This window comes from Leopardus geoffroyi, chromosome A1 (genome assembly GCF_018350155.1).
Source record: "Leopardus geoffroyi isolate Oge1 chromosome A1, O.geoffroyi_Oge1_pat1.0, whole genome shotgun sequence".
NCBI lineage: Eukaryota > Metazoa > Chordata > Mammalia > Carnivora > Felidae > Leopardus > Leopardus geoffroyi.
Genome location: NC_059326.1, coordinates 89288803 through 89307047, shown reverse-complemented (window position 1 = coordinate 89307047; position 18245 = coordinate 89288803). Strand labels below are relative to the sequence as shown.

The 18245-nt window shown below is 41.5% G+C and overlaps 1 protein-coding gene across 1 annotated transcript; it reads right to left on the bottom strand.

Annotated features, from left to right (window-relative positions):
* Positions 1-8396: 8396 nt before the first annotated feature.
* On the bottom strand, positions 8397-9590 carry IRGM (immunity related GTPase M). The gene is given in 1 exon segment (XM_045484385.1): positions 8397-9590. A coding segment is annotated over 1 exon segment (1194 nt).
* Positions 9591-18245: the final 8655 nt, after the last annotated feature.

Genomic DNA, 18245 nt, shown 5'->3' with positions numbered 1-18245 from the left:
TAACTGGCTGAGCCACCCAGGCACCCCAAAACACAAGAGACTCTTTTTTTAATAATTTTTTTAATGTTTATTTATTTCTGAGACAGTGAGAGACAGAGCATGAGAGGGAGAGGGGCAGAGAGAGAGGGAGACACAGAATCTGAAGCAGGCTCCAGGCTCTGGGCTATCAGCACAGAGCCCAACATGGGACTCAAACTCACAAACCGCGAGTTCATAACCTGAGCCGAAGTCGGACACTTAACCAACTGAGCCACCCAGGCGCCCCAACACAAGAGACTCTTAATGGTAGAGAACAAACTGAAGGTTGATGGAGGGTGGTTGGTGGGAGATGCAATAGATGGGTGATAGGTATCAAGGAGGCCACTAGTTGTGATAAGCACTGAGTGTTGCATGTAAGTGATGAATCACTGAATTCTATTCCTGAAACCAATGTTGCTCTGTATGTTAATTAAGTAACTAAAATTTAAATTAAAAAACCTACTGGGAATCACACTATTCTGGAAACTCTCTTTTCTTTGGGAGGTTGGTTTTCTAGGTTTGCCATAACTAAATACAAAGGACTGGGGGGTTTAAATAACAGAAATTTATTTTCTCACTCTTCTGGAGGCTGGAAGTCTAATATCAATGAGCCAGTAGGTTTTGCTTCTCCTGAAGCCTCTCTCCTTGGCTTGCAGATGGTCACCTTCCTGCTGTGTCCCCACATGGGCTTTCGCTGTGTGTGTGCATTCTTGTGTCTCTTCTTCTTCTTGTGAGGACACCAATCCTATTGGATCAGGGTCCCATTCACCTGACCTCTGCTAACCCTGATTACATCCTTAAAGAACCTCCTTCCTACAAATATAGTTACAATGGGGATTAGAGCTTCAACATAGGAACTTGAGGGGTATATACTTCAGTCATACAAACCCTGACTCCCCCCCAAAAATTCCTTGTGTAGTGTTAGAGTTGTACTAGAAAATAGTGTGGGTGTGTCCAAGAATCCCAGCACCCCTGGTGAAGTCCATTCAAACTCAACACAGGATGATGAGTCAGCAGCTCCTGCAGAGCTCAAAGGACATGACTCAGTAAGCTACTTCTGATGCAAATGTGTTCTGACACCATGTGAGCTCCTCAAGACAGAAATAGTGGTCAGAGGCACCAAGTTACAAATGTACTCTATATTTGAGGTATAAGGGTAGGCAGATTTTTCTCAACTGCCCAATAGAAATACAAGGGGTGGAAGATGGCGGCATAGGAGGATGCTGGGCTCACCACGTCCTGATATTCATTTAGATTCCACCCACACTTGCCTAAATAACCCAGAAAACCACCAGAAGACTAGCAGAATGGATACTCTGGAGCCAAGCATAGACGAGAGGCCCATGGAAGAGGGTAGGAAGGGAGGAGAGGTGGTGTGTGCTACACAGACTGGTGGGAGGGAGCCCGGGTGGAGGGGCAGCCCACCAGCAAAGCAGAGCCCCCGAGTCTGGCTTGCAAAAGCAGAGGGGCCAGACAGAGTGTGTTTGGACAGCAAGCGGGACTTAACATCTGGAAGGTTATAAGTGAACAGCTCTTCTCAGAGAGAAGGAGGGCTGGAGGACAATGGGAGGGAGAGTTGTTGAGCTCCAGACAACAGAGCTCAGCTTGGTGGGGAACAAAGGCACTCACCAGCGCCATCTCCCTCACTCATCCCCCAGCCAAAATCCCAAAGGGAACCAGTTCCTGTCAGGGAACTTGCTTGCACTGCGTAAACACCCAACTCTGTGCTTCGGTGGATCCATTCCTCTGGTGGCAGGTCTGACTCCCTCCCGGTGCCACAGGGCCCCTCCGGAAGCGGATCACCGAAGGAAAAGTGAGCTGAGCCTGCCCCTCCCACCCCTGTGCACCTTGCTGATCCACCCCAGCTAATATGCCAGATCCCCAGCACCACAAGCCTGGCAGTGTGCAAGTGGCCCAGACGGGACATGCCACCCCACAGTGAATCCCACCCCTAGGAGAAGGGAAGAGAAGGTACACACCAGTCTGACTGTGGCCCCAGCGGTGGGCTGGGGGCAGACATCAGGTCTGACTGGCCCCACCCACCAACGCAAGTTATTCAAGACAGCACAGGGGAAGTGCCCTGCAGTTCCGCACCACTCCAGGGACTATCCAAAATGACGAAATGGAAGAATTCCCCTCAAAAAAACCTTCAGGAAATAACGACAGCTAATGAACTGATCAAAAAGGATTTAAACAATATAACAGAAAGTGAATTTAGAATAATAGTCATAAAATTAATCGCTGGGCTTGAAAACAGTATAAAGGACAGCAGAGAATCTCTTGCTACGGAGATCAAGGGACTAAGGAACAGCCAGGAGGAGCTAAAAAATGCTATTAATGAGCTGCAAAATAAAATGGAGACAACCACAGCTCGGATTGAAGAGGCAGAGGAGAGAATAGGTGAACTAGAAGATAAAATTATGGAAAAAGAGGCAGCTGAGAAAAAGAGAGATAAAAAAAATCCAGGAGTATGAGGGGAAAATTAGAGAACTAAGTGATGCACTAAAGAGAAATAATCTATGCATAATTGGTATTCCAGAGGAGGAAGAGAGAGGGAAAGGTGCTGAAGGTGTACTTGAAGAAATAATAGGTGAGAACTTCCTTGATCTGGGGAAGGAAAAAGCATTGAAATCCAAGAGGCACAGAGAACTCCCTTCAGACGTAACTTGAATCTTCTGCACAACATATCATAGTGAAACTGGCAAAATACTAGTAATAGAAATACATAAAATATCTAAATATTGGGAAATTTGAGGCTGTTTGGTAAGCAATGCATTCTCTTCCTTTGGTGCAATGTGTAAAAATCAATATGCTATGACCCAGCAATTCCGCTTCTCTCTCTCTTTTTTAAACAGATTTATTTATTTATTTATTTATTTATTTATTTATTTATTTGAAATTTATTGTTAAATTGGTTTCCACACAACACCCAGTGCTCATCCCAACAGGTGCCCTCCTCAATGCCCATCATCCACCATCCCCTTCCTCCCAACCCCCATCAACCCTCAGTTTATTCTCAGTTTTTAAGAGTCTCTTATAGTTTGGCTCCCTCCTTTTCTAACTTTTTTTTCCTTCCCCTCCCCCATGGTCTTCTGTTAAGTTTCTCAGGATCCACACAATGGAATACTACTACTTGGCAATGAGAAAGAATGAAATATGGCCTTCTGTAGCAAGATGGATGGAACTGGAGAGTGTTGTGCTAAGTGAAATAAGTCATACAGAGAAAGACAGATACCATATGTTTTCACTCTTATGTGGATCTACTTCTATTTCTGAAGAAGATTCTATGCAGATTTGCTAGAAACATGTGTAAGATGTCAATAGCAGAACTGTGTTTAAGATAAAGAAACAACTGTAAAGAACCCCAATCACAAATGTCCATTGACAGGGAATATATAGATAATATGTGCTATCTTCTCAAATTGGAAAACACATGTGATAAAAACAATTGTAAATGAAAACCAGCTTACAGAAGCACCCAAACAAGCAAAACTAAATGATATATTGCCTGAGGATACACATACCTATGGTAAAAACCAAAGAGAGAAAAAAAATGTTAAACAACAATTTGAAGGAGCTTTACTTCTGAAAAGAGATTCAAAGAGACAGGAGATGGAGTGAAGCTTGTGGGAATATTCAATGACATAAGAAACATTCTAGTTCTTAATGCGAAAGTTGAGTTAACAGGTATTTATAATTATATCTTGCATTATAATGTGTATATGTATGAGTGTAATATCATTTAACTACCTGCTGAACACATATTACACTTAGAAAAAATAACAAAGGAAAATGCCAAGGCTGAAGAATGATGCCAGCAGCCATTTTATTTTTCAATAGACTATGTCTTAGAAAAGTTTTAAAATTGAGCACAAGGTACAGAGGATTCCCACGTACCTCCTGCCCTCACACAAGCACATCCTCCCCACTATCAACAACTCACACCATACAATTCATGAACCCAAACTGATCCACTTTTATCTCCCCAAGTCCATAGTTTACCTTGACATCACTCCTGGTATTATATATTCTATGGGTTTTGATAAATGTATAATTTATCCACCATTTTTCCTCCATTATAGTATCACAGAGTAGTTTCACTGCTCTACAAGGCCTCTGTGCTCCACCAATTCTTCCCATCCTTCCCCCCAACACTTGGGAACTACTCTCTTTTTTTTTTTTTTTGAGAGGGAGAGAGGAGAGATAGCGTGCAGGGGAGGGGCAGAGAGAGGGGGAGAGAGAGGATCTCAAACAGGCTCCAAGCCAACTGCAGACCCCAACTCAGGGCTCAATCTCACAACTGTGAAATCCTGACCAGAGCCAAAACCAAGAGTTGGACACTGAACCAACTGAGCCACCCAGACTCCCCCACTGATCTTTTTATTGACGCTATAATTTTGCCTTTTTCATAATGTTACATCGTTGGAATCATGCACTATATAGCCTTTCCATATTGGCTTCTTTCACTTGGTAATATGCATTTCAGTTTCCTCCACATCTTTCATGTCACCTGCCATTTATGGAGCCTTCTTAAAGCTGACTAGTGAGTGGAAGTGCTCCAGGTCACTAGTCCCTGGTGACACTTCTGAATCCCAGGGGTGAAAAGTTCCTATATTTTTCCATGGAGACAAACAGGTGAATATGCAAGGAATGAGAATAGAATTGGTATTTGGCTTTTTACTGGAAACATGGCATGCCTGAAGGAAATTATATCTTCAGAGTTCTAAGAGAATAATGTTGTATCCAGAATCCTACACTGAGTTGCACTATTTATTGAAAGCGATCACAAAATAAAGGCATTAATTAGAAATTCAAAGACTCAGAAAGTTTACAACCAGAGAACTTTTTCAGTTGTTTGAGAATGAACCCATTGTAATGAACAGGGAATCGAAGAAGCACCAGCACCACCAAGATAGTGGAAGGATGTGAGTGAAGCCTGGACTCCAGGCTGGGAGGGCAACTAGTCCAGGTGAGAATAGTAATTGTTACATAGGACATCTTTAGGGAGAAGTCTCACATCCTACTGTTATTTATTACCCCTCTCACTACTGATCATCACTCTGTTTTGATTTATCCTTATTTTCCTGTTTTTTCTTCTTAAACATACAGCCTCAAACTGGATAGCTCTATGTGGCCTGGAGCTGGATGAAATGACTTGCGAAAGTTGGCAAAGGCTGGTCCTTGAGTAGAACGCAGAGAAGCACATGTCCAGGGGCCAAGGGGGGAAGGGCTGTGATTGGAGAGGAAGCAGTTCCTTCATGGACACATACAGGAATGACTGCCACAGAGGGAGAAGTCACTCACTACTGCCAGTTCTGTAAGAAGCTTCTTGATTGTATTATTGGTTATCTGTTGCTGTGGAACAAATAGCCCTGAAACTTAGTAGCTTAAAACAACTATTATCTTATATTTACTCAGCGTCAGAAATCTATGAGCAGTTTGTGTGGTTCTGGATAAGAGTGTCTCATGAGGTGGCAGTCAAGGTATCAACTGGACTGCATCATCTGAAGCCTTGCCTGGAGCTGGAGGATTTGCTCCCAAAATGATGCACTTACATGACTGGCAATTAATGCAGGCTAAATCAGTTCTCCTCCACGTGGCCTGTAATTCTTCCATTCCTCTCCAGCAGGCTAGTTTCCTATGGTTACTAGGCAGAGAGAAACAGAGAAACGGAGACAGAGAGAGATGGCACGAGAGAGAACACAGGTGAGCCAGTGAAGAGGGTTTACAAGACAGAAGTTGCAAACTTGTTATAACAAAATTTTGGAAGTCCTGTGTATTCCATTATTACTGCAATAATCCATTAATCACTCCAGGGAACAGGATTAAGCAAAGCCATAAAAGTAAGAGATAATGTTGGAAGCCATCTTAAAGATGCCTCCACTGACCGAGAGGCAGGCAAGATTGTATTTTCCAAACCTCTTTGTGAACACCTGCTGGGATTCCTTGTGGTACTGAGGAGGAAGCTCTCATCAGAAGTTCTGATTACTTTGTCTTCTAGTTTGTCTCATTTGATGATCTCTCCTCTTTTGTCTTTGACTGCATTTCTATTTTGGCTTCCTGTGTGGTAACTTACATAGTCTAAAATCCCCCAGTAGACCTTCCCAGTAGTCAGGCTTCCTGGTGTTCAGTGTGGCCTGGTTTTCTTCTTGGCTGAGCACTGAGAGGCTCCGGTGGGTGTGAGCTCTTTTTTACCCTCCCTCATCATGATCACCCAAGAGAGGCTGGTTAGGTTTGGGTTCACTCTAAGAACTCTGTACTTAGGGCACTTATGACCTCTAAATTCTTTGACTATTGGTCTCAATTCTGTCCCCCTTCCCTCATTCTCTGGAGATTTCAGAATGCAGGAACATGCTCTGTATGAAACTGTCTCCTGCTTCTAGTACTTTCCAAAGAGAAACTTAACAAGCTAAGCTGAGATGCAACTATTTCTTCAAGGCTTCTATGTTAATGCAGGTGTCTCCCACCAGACTCTTTTCATTCCACTGGATGGATAAGTTGAGCAGGACATTCACCTTTTGGAGGAACTGTCTTTCAATGAGACTTTATTTTGTCCCTTCTTAGCCATGAAGGGAAGTAATGATAATGACAATACCAGACATTTACAGAATTACATGTCTGACCCTATTCTAAGTGTTTTATGTACTTTAACTTATTAAATCCTCACATTAACAGGATCTGTACTGACCTCCTAGGACGTAATATTACTACATTTTTAACTACTGGAAAAATAAGACAGTGGAAGGTCAGCCAAATTATCCAAGATAACATGGTAAGGGCATGCTGGAGTCAATATTTAACCTTAGGATCCTTAACCACTCCCTTAGGTTGCTTTCAGTTCACTTCCATTCACCATTAATTTCACCCTCCATCCCAATGAATATTTATGATACCTCTGATAAACCCTCCTCTTTGAGCCGAAGCCTGAAGATGGGCAAACATTTTACACATTGGTATAGTTCAGATACACCTACCAAATTCTGATTGGACTCCACACAGGGTTAAATCGTCTCAGGTAAATACAGTAAGGTGATGGGGTTGGTGGGGAATGATGCAGGGAAGGAGGGTTGCTCTTGTGAGGACTGAATGATCCCCACAGTGGCAAGAGACAGGTTATGTTACTTCTTGTGGTGGAAGGTGAGGTTTCAAACTTAATCTGAAAAAAACTGTTGTAAAAAAGCCATTTGCATTATATATATATATATATATATATATGTATATGTATATATATATATGCGTGTGTGTGTATACATATGTATATATATACACACATATACATATAGTCTCAAGCTTCTAGTATATATGGTCTCAAGCTCTCTCTCTCTCTCTCTCTCTCTCTATATATATATATATATATAGGCTCTGGGAAGTCATGAAATGATGGGTAGAAGCTTGAAACCAAGAATATGAGATATATATATATGTCTAGCAAGAAGAAAAATCTAGATCTAGGGTCTGCAATGGTTTAGAATTTGTATAGTGTCTATATAGGTTGGGTTAACTGTATAAACAGTGAGATCATGGATAGTGGGTTAGTTTCCTTAATGATGATGATCAAATTTAGTTTCCTTTAAACCACATAGGTGATAATTTTGGCAAATAACAAAACACAGTATGTAACTTTAAGTGAACAAACATTTTTCTGTAGCAATCATAATCTAACAGGTACAACTTCCTATGACAGGCCCACCATGAGTGTGTGCATGTGAACAGCATGGGACCTCTTGGAGAGGGGGGTCAGTTTTTGGTACTTACTATAATCAAGTTTGCTTTTCCACTGAATAATTTTCCAATCCCAGTAACAATGGCCCTTGAGTCCATGCCCCATATCCTTTTTTTGGATATAAATAATATGGGCAATTACTGAGGGTAGGTATAAGGACAAAGCTTTACAAGACACCAGACTAGCCTTGGATCCTGACACCACAACAGATACTTTTTGGAGAACATCAAACACACACTCCCCAACATATTTCTCCAAAGGGAACATCCCAAAGGATATTCTGCCCTCTGCATCCATCTATGAGTCCATGGACTTAGAGGTGAGAAGTGAAGGTATAGGGGAAACCCAAGAGGACTTGGAGAAATGATGTTAACATTAAGTGGCAAGGATATGTCAGAATGAGATTGGATGACACACTGTACAAATCTTGCTTGCCATGTTTGTATCCAGGCTAACTAAATAAATTACAACAATTAGAACATATTTTGAGATAGGTTCAAAATGAACCGGTCAGCTCATTTACCTCATAAAACATAGGACCAAAGAAAGTGGAAGTGTTCAGCTTGATTGAAAATTCAGAAAGTGTATAAGGTGAGGAGAGGACCCCAAATGTTCTGATCATCCCCCAGAAAGAGCTTGCTAAGACATCACCTCTTCAGATAATGGAGTCTTTCAGGATTTTCTTCAAAATGGTCTTTGTGTCCTCAGCAACTATTTCAAGGAAGCGGCTCTGACTCCACCATTTCAGGTAGTAGACACTAGTATGACCTACGATTGGGATGTAGCTCAGAATTGAATGTAAGTAAGATGCTGTATTGCAGTTCATCCAAGATAATGTCCAGTTCTCTGTGAGGACAGTGTGCATATCCTGAGACTTCATAGTGGCCTTGTACTCCTCCATGGGTTTTCCCATCCTCTGGGCCACTTGCTGGAGAGATTTATCATCCACACCAAAAAGCAAGTGGTAGGCATGTAAATACTTCTGAGGATCATCTGCATTCTGGATGCCAAGGATGTCCTTGGGAGACTTTGAGCCTATTTGTCTCTGCCAAGTGGTCACTTTGTTATTAATGACCTTCTCACAGATGTGGGATATGTTCTCTAGGGGACCACAGTACCTGATGTAAGAGATGTCCTTGTGCAAGGTGTCTCTAAGCTCTGGGAAGTCATGCAATGATGGGTAGAAACTTGAGACCAGGAATATGATGGGTTCACATGCCCCCTCTTCCTGGAGAGTTTCCCAGATATTGTCCCGAATATTCTGTAGGAGTTGTTCCACTGGGACAATACGTGTGCTGAAGTCCCTGTCCAGCTTGGTTCAAACTATATAGAACCTCTTTCCCAAGCCCTGGATGGTCTTGGCAAGTTTCACAAGATTTGTGCTGAACTGCTCAGATGCAATAATGATGAAAAAGTCATACAGGTGAAATTGCATCTCCTCCATATAGCTTTCCAGGCTTTGATTGGCAGCCCCTGTGCCAGGCAGGTCCCACAGTGCCACGTTGGGAAAGAGAGAGGAAGTGTAGCAAGTGGGAGTCTGGGTGGTCCACACCACCCCAGTGGGAGCTGAGTCCTCCTCCTCATGCCCAATTCCCTGCAATGCATTGATGAAGGTGGACATTCCGTTGCCAGAATCCCCAGTCACAGCAATGTTCACTGGGGCACTGGACACTGTCTTCATGGTTTTCCTGATCACAGAGATCACCTCTAGCCAATCCCCTTCTCCCATGGCCTTTTCTATGTTCATGGCACTCATTCCAGATAAGATGCTGCAACCCATATTGTATTGCACATCAGAGGTAAAGGATATAGGTATTGGGGTATGAAGGGATTGGGTAGGTTGAGTCATGTTGCTGGGCAGTAAAGTGACCTGCAGAATATGGAAGAGCAGGAGAGTTAGGAGGGCCAGGCACATACTGTGGCAGAGGAGTCATCAAACTTGATATCCCAAACTGAGGGTGTCAGATCCACACCCAACTCATTGCAGAGGCATTCAGATTAGAAACATTTAGCCTCTGCAAAAATGCTGGGCAGTTTCTCAAAAACTTAAACATACTAAGAAACCATAGAAAATGAGGAAATCCTACCATTTGTGACCACATAGATGAACCTTGAAAGCATCATGCTAAGTAAAATAAATCAGGCAGAGACGAAAACGGCATGATCTAACTGATGTGTGGAACCCAAAAATAAAATAGTAAATAAAATAAAATAATAAAGTAAAATTCTTAGAGAGAGATCAAACTTGTGGAGAGGCACAGTCAGAGTGTGAGAGGAGGGGTAGTTAGAGTAATGGTCAAAACAAATAAGATTTCAGTTATAAGGTAAGTAAGTACTAGGGATGTAATGTACGTACTACTTGACGACTATAGATAAAAACGTTGTATAACTTATAAGAGAGTTGCTAAGGGAATAAATCCTAAGAGTTCTCATCACAAGGAGAACTGTTTTTTCTTTTTTCTTTTTATTGTATTTTTATGAGATGATGGATTTCAGCTGAACTTATTGTGGTAATCATTTCAATATATATGTAAATCATATCAAAATACTATATGCCTTAAATTTATACAGTGAAGCATGTCAATTATTTTTTTCAATAAAACTGATAATATAAACATCACCAAGTGACCCAACAATTCCACTGCCAGGTATATACCCAAAAATCATGACAATATACATCTATTGAAAGCCTGCATGCATACGCTCATAGCAGCATTATTTTTAATAGCCCTCAGTAAGAATTAACACAAATGCCCACCAACTGATCAATGGATAAACAAACGTGGTCTATCCATTCAAGAGAACAGTATTGGATAAGAAAAAGAAACACAGCATTGATATCTGCTACAACATGGAAGAACCCAAAAATTTTATGGTCAGTGAAAGAAGAAAGCCCATTGGATCGTGTACTGTATGATTCTATTCACATGAAATGTCCAGAATAGGCAAATCCTTAGCCACTGAAAATATATTGGAGGTTTCCTAGATCTGAAGGGCAAATTGTATGAGGGAAAAGAGACATGGAAGTCAAGAAGTAAAGGGTATATTTTGAATAATGAAAATGTTCGTATTTTATATAATTTTTAATGTTTATTTATTTTTGAGAGAGGGAGCAGTGGAGGGGCAGAGAGAGAGACAGAGACACAGAATCTGAAGCAGACTCCAGGCCCTGAGCCGTCAGCACACAGCCTGATGCAGGGCTCGAACTCATGAGCCATGAGATCATGACCTGAGCTGACATTGGATGCTTAACCGACTGAGACACCCAGGTGCCCCAAAAATGTTCTAAATTTCATTATGATGAGTGTACAACTTTTTAATAAATTAAAAGTTAAAATTTTTAAATTTTAAAATTCAATTGTAGAATGTGTAAATTATATACCAAAAATAGCTGTTGAAAACAAAGGCAACAGAAAAGGTTATTAAGAGATGTGTACAGGGGCGCCTGGGTGGCGCAGTCGGTTAAGTGTCCGACTTCAGCCAGGTCACGATCTCGCGGTCCGTGAGTTCCAGCCCCGCGTCGGGCTCTGGGCTGATGGCTCAGAGCCTGGAGCCTGTTTCCGATTCTGTGTCTCCCTCTCTCTCTGCCCCTCCCCCGTTCATGTTCTGTCTCTCTCTGTGCCAAAAATAAATAAACGTTGAAAAAAAAATTAAAAAAAAAAAAAGCTTTCCTGAAGCTTTATTTAAGGGGTATTCACATGGTTCTTAATATTTAATCTCAACATTATAACTGAATATTATTTTTCATCTATATAGCTACAGTTCATTCTTTTCAGTGTTGTGTAGCTCAACTTATTTATCCATTCTCTGTCAATGCCTACTCTCTTTTTTTCACAATTATGAAAACCACTGTAGGAGCACACATCCACACGTCTTCTGCACAGTTTTGCAGCGTGGCCCTTTGTATTATGTTAAGAGTGGAAACCTGAATCCTGAGACACATCAATGTGCAGTTTTATAAGATTCAACCATCTTGTTTTTCAAAGTGATTGTATTGTGTTACATCCCCAGCAACAATGTTTCCAAGATTCTTTCAATCTACATTCTCACCAGTACCAGATTTTGTCCAACTTTTTAAATTTTGCAATTGAATGAACAATATCATCTCATAGTGCACAGATGTGCATTTGCCTCATTACTAGTTAATATGTTGTATTTTCTCTATTTTTTGCCCAAATATATTTCTTATTTTGAAAGTTCTTTTCATGTTTTTCACCCACTTCCATGCTGGATTGTTTCACTTTTCCCTAGCGATTTCTGGAATCTTAAAAATCCTTCCTTCCATTGATCCTTAGTTGACTACACTTGTGCAAATATCTTCTCCAGATTTGTGAAGATTTTTTTAAGTGTTTTTTTTTCTGAGAGTGAGAGAACAGAGGAGGGGCAAAGACAAAAAGAGAGAGAGAGATAATCCCAAACAGGCTCTGTGTTGTCAGAGCGGGGCCTGACTCAGAGCTCAACCTCAGAAACCGTGAGGTCAAGTCCTGAGCTGAAATCAAGAGTCAGACACTTAACTGACTGAGGCACCCAGCCATCCCAGGTTTGTGAAGATTTTTAAACTTTCTTTTTATATTTGTTTTCATGAAGACAAACTTTTCATTTTAATGTAGTCAAAGGTATCACATTGATCAATCTGTTTTATACAGCTATCCTCTTGTTATCTTTATACAGGTATCATTTCATTTAAGAAATCTTTTCCTAAGAGTAGCTATATGTTATTCTAGTTTCCAACTGAAATTTAGGTCTTAAATCCATCTGGAGTTGATTATCATAAGTGATGTAGGTAGAGATTCAGTAACCTCTGTCTGTACAGAGAACCGGTGTGTCAGCTCCACCTACTAAGTACTTCCTTCTACCCCCTCTGACACCCCCTGCACTTCTCCCATGCAACGAAATTCCACACATGCCTGAATCCTATACAGGCCTCTGTGTTCTTTTCTGTGGGTCAGTTGGTCTATCCCTGTGCCAGCATCCAACTGTATTAGATACTATAGCATTGAAATAAATGCTATCTGATACATCAAATCCTCCTGTGTTCCTCTTCTTTTAAAGAAACATTGGTATTTTCCTCATGATTTTCCATACAAATCTTAGAATCCAAGCATCTTCCTCCCTCTCTGTATACCCTTCCCTGATCTTACTAAGTTTCCCCAGAGCACCTCTTGGTAGGTTAAGTTGTTCATGACATGTGACCCCTATGACCTGCCAGGGTCATCCATGCCCAAGTGTGACAATGTGGCAGCCAGCAACAGGGCTAAAGAATGAAAACAACAAAAACAACAACAGAAAGGCAGAAAAAAGTTAGAGTCCCTCTCTTTTCTGATGGGAAATGCTTTTTTCATCCACTGGAAGCTTTGGAAACTTGCTCACATCCTTTCTTCCTGTCCCCAGTGCTCCCATGGGAGTCTTGACTAGAGGGCTTCACATTAGAGACCTGTGTTTCTGCATAATTGTATTGACAGAGAACTTTTATAGTAATTGTGCGCCAGGCTAATGCTATTATATTTGACTCTCCTAACAAGCTGAGGTATGGCACTTTTATTACCCACTTCTTTCAAATATAGCCCCAGATTTTTTAATCATTTGCCCAAATTCAGGGAGCTAGGCAATGGGGAAAGTGAAATTGGACACCCAAGTGTTTATGTTTTATTCCTTGCCTTTCCTGTTTTTTTTTTTCCTTTGGGTGTCCAAACCCAAGCCCTAGTTGCATCCCTATTCATATTTGAAGGTCCCTGTGTGGATCAGAATGTAGTTAATACCTTGACCTCAGCTTAGATGCTGCACAGCTTAGATGTTTCCCTCAGAATAATAAAAATTTATCAATCATCCCCCACCAAAAAAAAACCCACTAGTGGTGTTCTAGTCTGAGAAAAGCTAAAAAGAAGTATTGCTACTCTGTGCAATGAAGAATAAAAAGCTGACCAACAGGCAGTATGGTGTGATTGTTATCGTCAAGGGCTTTTCTCATGATCCAGTCCTGTCTTCTTTATTCATTTACTTCCTCACTTGTTCATTCAGCACTAATTGAATAGTCACAATATGTGAAGATCAAAGGCTCCTTCAGCAGCCCTCAGCCATTGGTTGAGTCCTTTCCAAATGAGCACTAGGGATATTGCAGGGAGTAAAAGGAACCAAGTTCATGGCCACACTGAGCTTTACTTCATAGGGGAGAAATACAAGAAATAGTGGAGAAATTAAAAGTTGACATAGAGTCAGGTGGTGCTCGTGCTATGAAGAAGAATAAAGAAGTGTAAGTGGAAAGGAAGAGATTTGAAAATTGGTGTTCATGGAGGTGCTCTCTGAAGACCTGACAGTAGAGCAGGACACAAAATGTGCATATATGGAGGATTAGTGTTCCGGGTGGAGGGAACAGCAAATCCTAAGATCATGAAAACATAAGGAGCTTGCCATGTCTATTTTCTTTTTTTATTATTTTTTTTAACGTTTATTTATTTTTGAGACAGAGAGAGACAGAGCATGAACGGGGGAGGGTCACAGAGAGAGGGAGACACAGAATCCGAAACAGGCTCCAGGCTCTGAGCTGTCAGCACAGAGCCCGACATGGGGCTCGAACCCACGGACCATGAGCTCATGACCTGAGCCGAAGTCAGATGCTTAACTGACCGAGCCACCCAGGCGCCCCTTGCCATGTCTATTTTCTAGCTTGGGGGCCCCTGGGGTGCAGTTTGCAGTAGTGTGCACAATGGGAGAGTGGTAGGAAATGAAGGCTTAGAAATAATCAGGGACCAGGTGATGTATGACACTGGAGGGCATATTTGCTTCAAAATTTACTTTAGGGGCACCTGGGTGGCTCAGTCGGTTGAGCATCTGACTTGAGGTCAGGTCATGATCTCACTGTCCGTGAGTTTGAGCCTCACATCGGGCTCTGTGCTGACAGTTCAGAGCCTGGAGCCTGCTTCAGATTCTGTGTCTTCCTCTCTCTCTCTCTGCCTCTCCCCCATTCATGCTCTCTCTCTCTCTCTCAAAAATAAATAAACATTAAAAAATTTAAAATCAAATCTATTCTAACTATGATGAAAACCACTGAAGGAAGCACATGTGCTAATTTAGACTATGGAAAGCACCTGGCAGATAGATGATTATGGGGGCCTGTGGACAGGCATAAAGCGCCTAAAGGTGTTTATGTAACTGTTCATGTGAGAGATGGTGGTGGATTGTGCAAGAGCAAGAAAGATAATGTGTGAAGAGACTGGATTCAGGATGTACCTTGAACATACACTTTCTGGGCTTATCAGTTTTATTGACAGCTGGAGGAAGATATTGGAGGGAGGATATAAGACTCACATGCTGGGTTTGTCATGAGTAACTGAGTGAAGTGCCATTCAAGGAGATGAGTAAGGCTCTAGGAGAATAGCCCTGGGGGTAAGGGTAAAGAGAGGAGTCAAGAATCAAAAGTTCAGAAACAGAACTGTGAGATTTGAGGTGTCTGAACTCAAAGTGGAGATGGCTTGTGGACAGGTGGATATTTGGCTGAGAGTGAGCAGAGGGCATGGCTGTGCTGTTTTCTAGATGTAAAGGTATTTTCCTTTACCCTCAAGATGGGGATTGACTCACTTACTCAAGGGTTTTGTGGGGATACAAAGTCCTCTAGAAAGGTAATTTGACATTTACCTAAAAGAAGTATGGTACAGCGAAAGTGCTCCGTGGAGGGACTGGAATTATTCAGAGGCACACCACAGGTAAATTTACTCAGGAGAGAGAAATTTGTCATCACAAAACTTCTCATTAGGGAGCATATGGGTTAATTTGTTCATCTACCCCTGCCCCCAGACATAATAGTATTGATATGTTCCCGCAAATTGTTTTTTTTTCTTCCATGACTTATTTAAATTATATTCAAGTTAGTTAACATATAGTGTAATATTGGTTTCAGGAGTAGAATGTAGTGATTCATCACTTACATATAACACCCAGTGCTCATCACAAGTAACCTCCTTAACACCCATCACCCATTTTGCCCATCCCCCACAGCAGTTTGTTCTCTATAGTTAAGATTCTCTTATGGTTGCCTACCTCTCTGTTTTTATCTTATTTTATTTTTCCTTTCCTTACCCTGTGTTCATCTGTTTTATTTGTTAAATTCAACATATAAGTGGAATCATATGGTATTTTTCTTTCTCTGATTTATTTCACTTAGCATAATACACTCTAGTTCCACCCATGTTGTTGCAAATGGCAAGATTTTATTCTTTTTGATCACTGAGTAATATTCCATTATATATATATAACACATCTTCTTTATCCATTCATCAGTCAATGGACATTTGGGTGCATTCCATAATTTGGATATTGTTGATAGTTCCAGCAACATTCTTTAAAAGATATGTCTTGGGGGCAGGGCGCCTGGGTGGCTCAGTCATTTGGGTGTCTGACTTCGGCTCAGGTCATGATCTCATGGTTCATGAGCTCACTGTTCATAGTTCAAGACTGGCACCAAGCTGTGTGCTGACAGTTCAGAGCCTGGAGCCTGCTTCGGATTCTGTGTCTCCCTCTCTCTGTGCTCTCCAACTGCGCTCTCTCTCTCTCTCTCTCTCTCTCTCAAATATAAATAAACATTTAAAAAAATTTTTTTTAATTTCTTGGGTGGAGGATTTAAGATGCAGAGCAGTAGGGGTACCCTGAGCTTGCTTTGTCCCTGGAACACAGCTAGATCAACATCAAGTCATTTTGAACAACTAGGAAATTAATCTGAGGTTTAAGAAAATAATCTGCACAATTGGAGAGAGAAGATGTGGCATATGCAAGGTTTGGAGGTGTGAAATGGGGGAGAGGAAAGCCTAAGTGCAGCAGAGAGAAAGGGAACCCTTTCCATGGAGAGTGCTCAGAAAGAGAGGGAGAGAGTTGTGTGGAGTGAGTGCATGATTGCTCCCCTTCCTGGTGTATATTTGGGAGAGGGGTTTTTCTTCCTCTCCAAGGACAATAGGCTTGTAGGGAGCCATTGAGTGGCCATTCAACAGCAGGGAAGAGAGGCACCTTCAGATGGCAGACATCCTGGTCACAGCTTTTTTTTACTGTGCACCACAGTAGACTCCAGCCACTGTGCTTGCCTGATACGACTGCTTTTCTGGGACAGAACAGAGCAGGGAAAAGAGGCATGCACAGACTACAAATAACCCGTTCACAGCTTTTTGCTCTGCACCACAATAGACTCCATACACTGTGCGTGCACTGTGACTACTTTTCTGGAACAGTGAAAGGCATGCCACGAGTCTCTCCTCCAGAGGAGGGAAGTGTGTCTGAGTTTTCCTGGGCTCTTTAAGAATTGGAGTTTTGAATCCCAGCCACCAGAGACAAAACAGAAGAGAACTGTGGCTCTGGCATGCTGTCTGCCAGGCACAGACATTTTAAGGACAGGAATCTGATGAAAGCCTTAGACACTTTTCTATAAGAGCCTCCTGAACAGTCTCACCCACCATTTCCCCTTCCAGGGGACAAGAGGGCAGGGTGGGGCCACCTTCCACCCACCCACGCCCCTTTCCCCCTTCCTCTCTCCCCTTGCAGGTCAGACTTCAGAGAGAAACACATTGCTACCTAGTGGAGGCCAGAGTCGCTTACACCAAGCCCTGACCCCCTGCACCCTGGCGGTGCCATTTCCACTGAAATAAGTCAACCTGAGTATCAGCTCATCAGGCTCCTCCCTTCAGAAGACCAGGACAAACAACTCCCTGGCACCAAGTCTACTGGAGAACCATAGCGCTCCAAAGCTTCAACTCTAGGGCAAAAAGGGTCTAATTACCATTTTACTTTTACTCTTTATTTATTTTATTTGTTCATTTATATTCTTATTTTTTTAATTCCGTTCTTATTTTTTACTATTATTATTTTTTATTTTTACGTATACGTTTTTATATATACATATTCTTTTATTTTTATTTTATTGATTTTTATTTTATTTTATTTTATTTTAGGATCTAGATTCTAAAAAAAAAAAAAAAAAAAAAAAAGACCAAAACACACCAAGGATCTAAAGGGGTTTTTTTCCCATTGTTTTTTGTCTGTTGATTTGTTGGTTTTTCTCTTTTCTTTCTTTCTTCTTTTCTTTTCTGGACAAAATGACAAGATGGAGAAGCTCACCACAAAAGAAAGAATAGACAGAACTCATGGTCAAGGATTTAATCACACAGATATAAGTAAGATGTCTGAACTAGAATTTAAAACCACAATTATAAGGATACCAGCTGGGGTTGAAAAAAAGCATAGAAGATACCAGAGAATCCTTTTCTGCAGAGATAAAAGAAAGAAAACTTAGGTTGAAATTTAAAATGCTACAGCCAAGATACAATCATGAATGCATTCCATGATGGTGAGGATTGATGAGGCAAAGCAACAAATCTGTGATATAGAAGATAAAATTATGGGAAGAGTTAAGATGGTGGAGAAGTAGGGGGATTTCCTCATCCCTCAAACACAGCTTTATTGAGGTCAGATCACTTGAAACACCCAAGAAATAGATCTGCAGAGCAGCAGAAGGATCTCCAAAGTG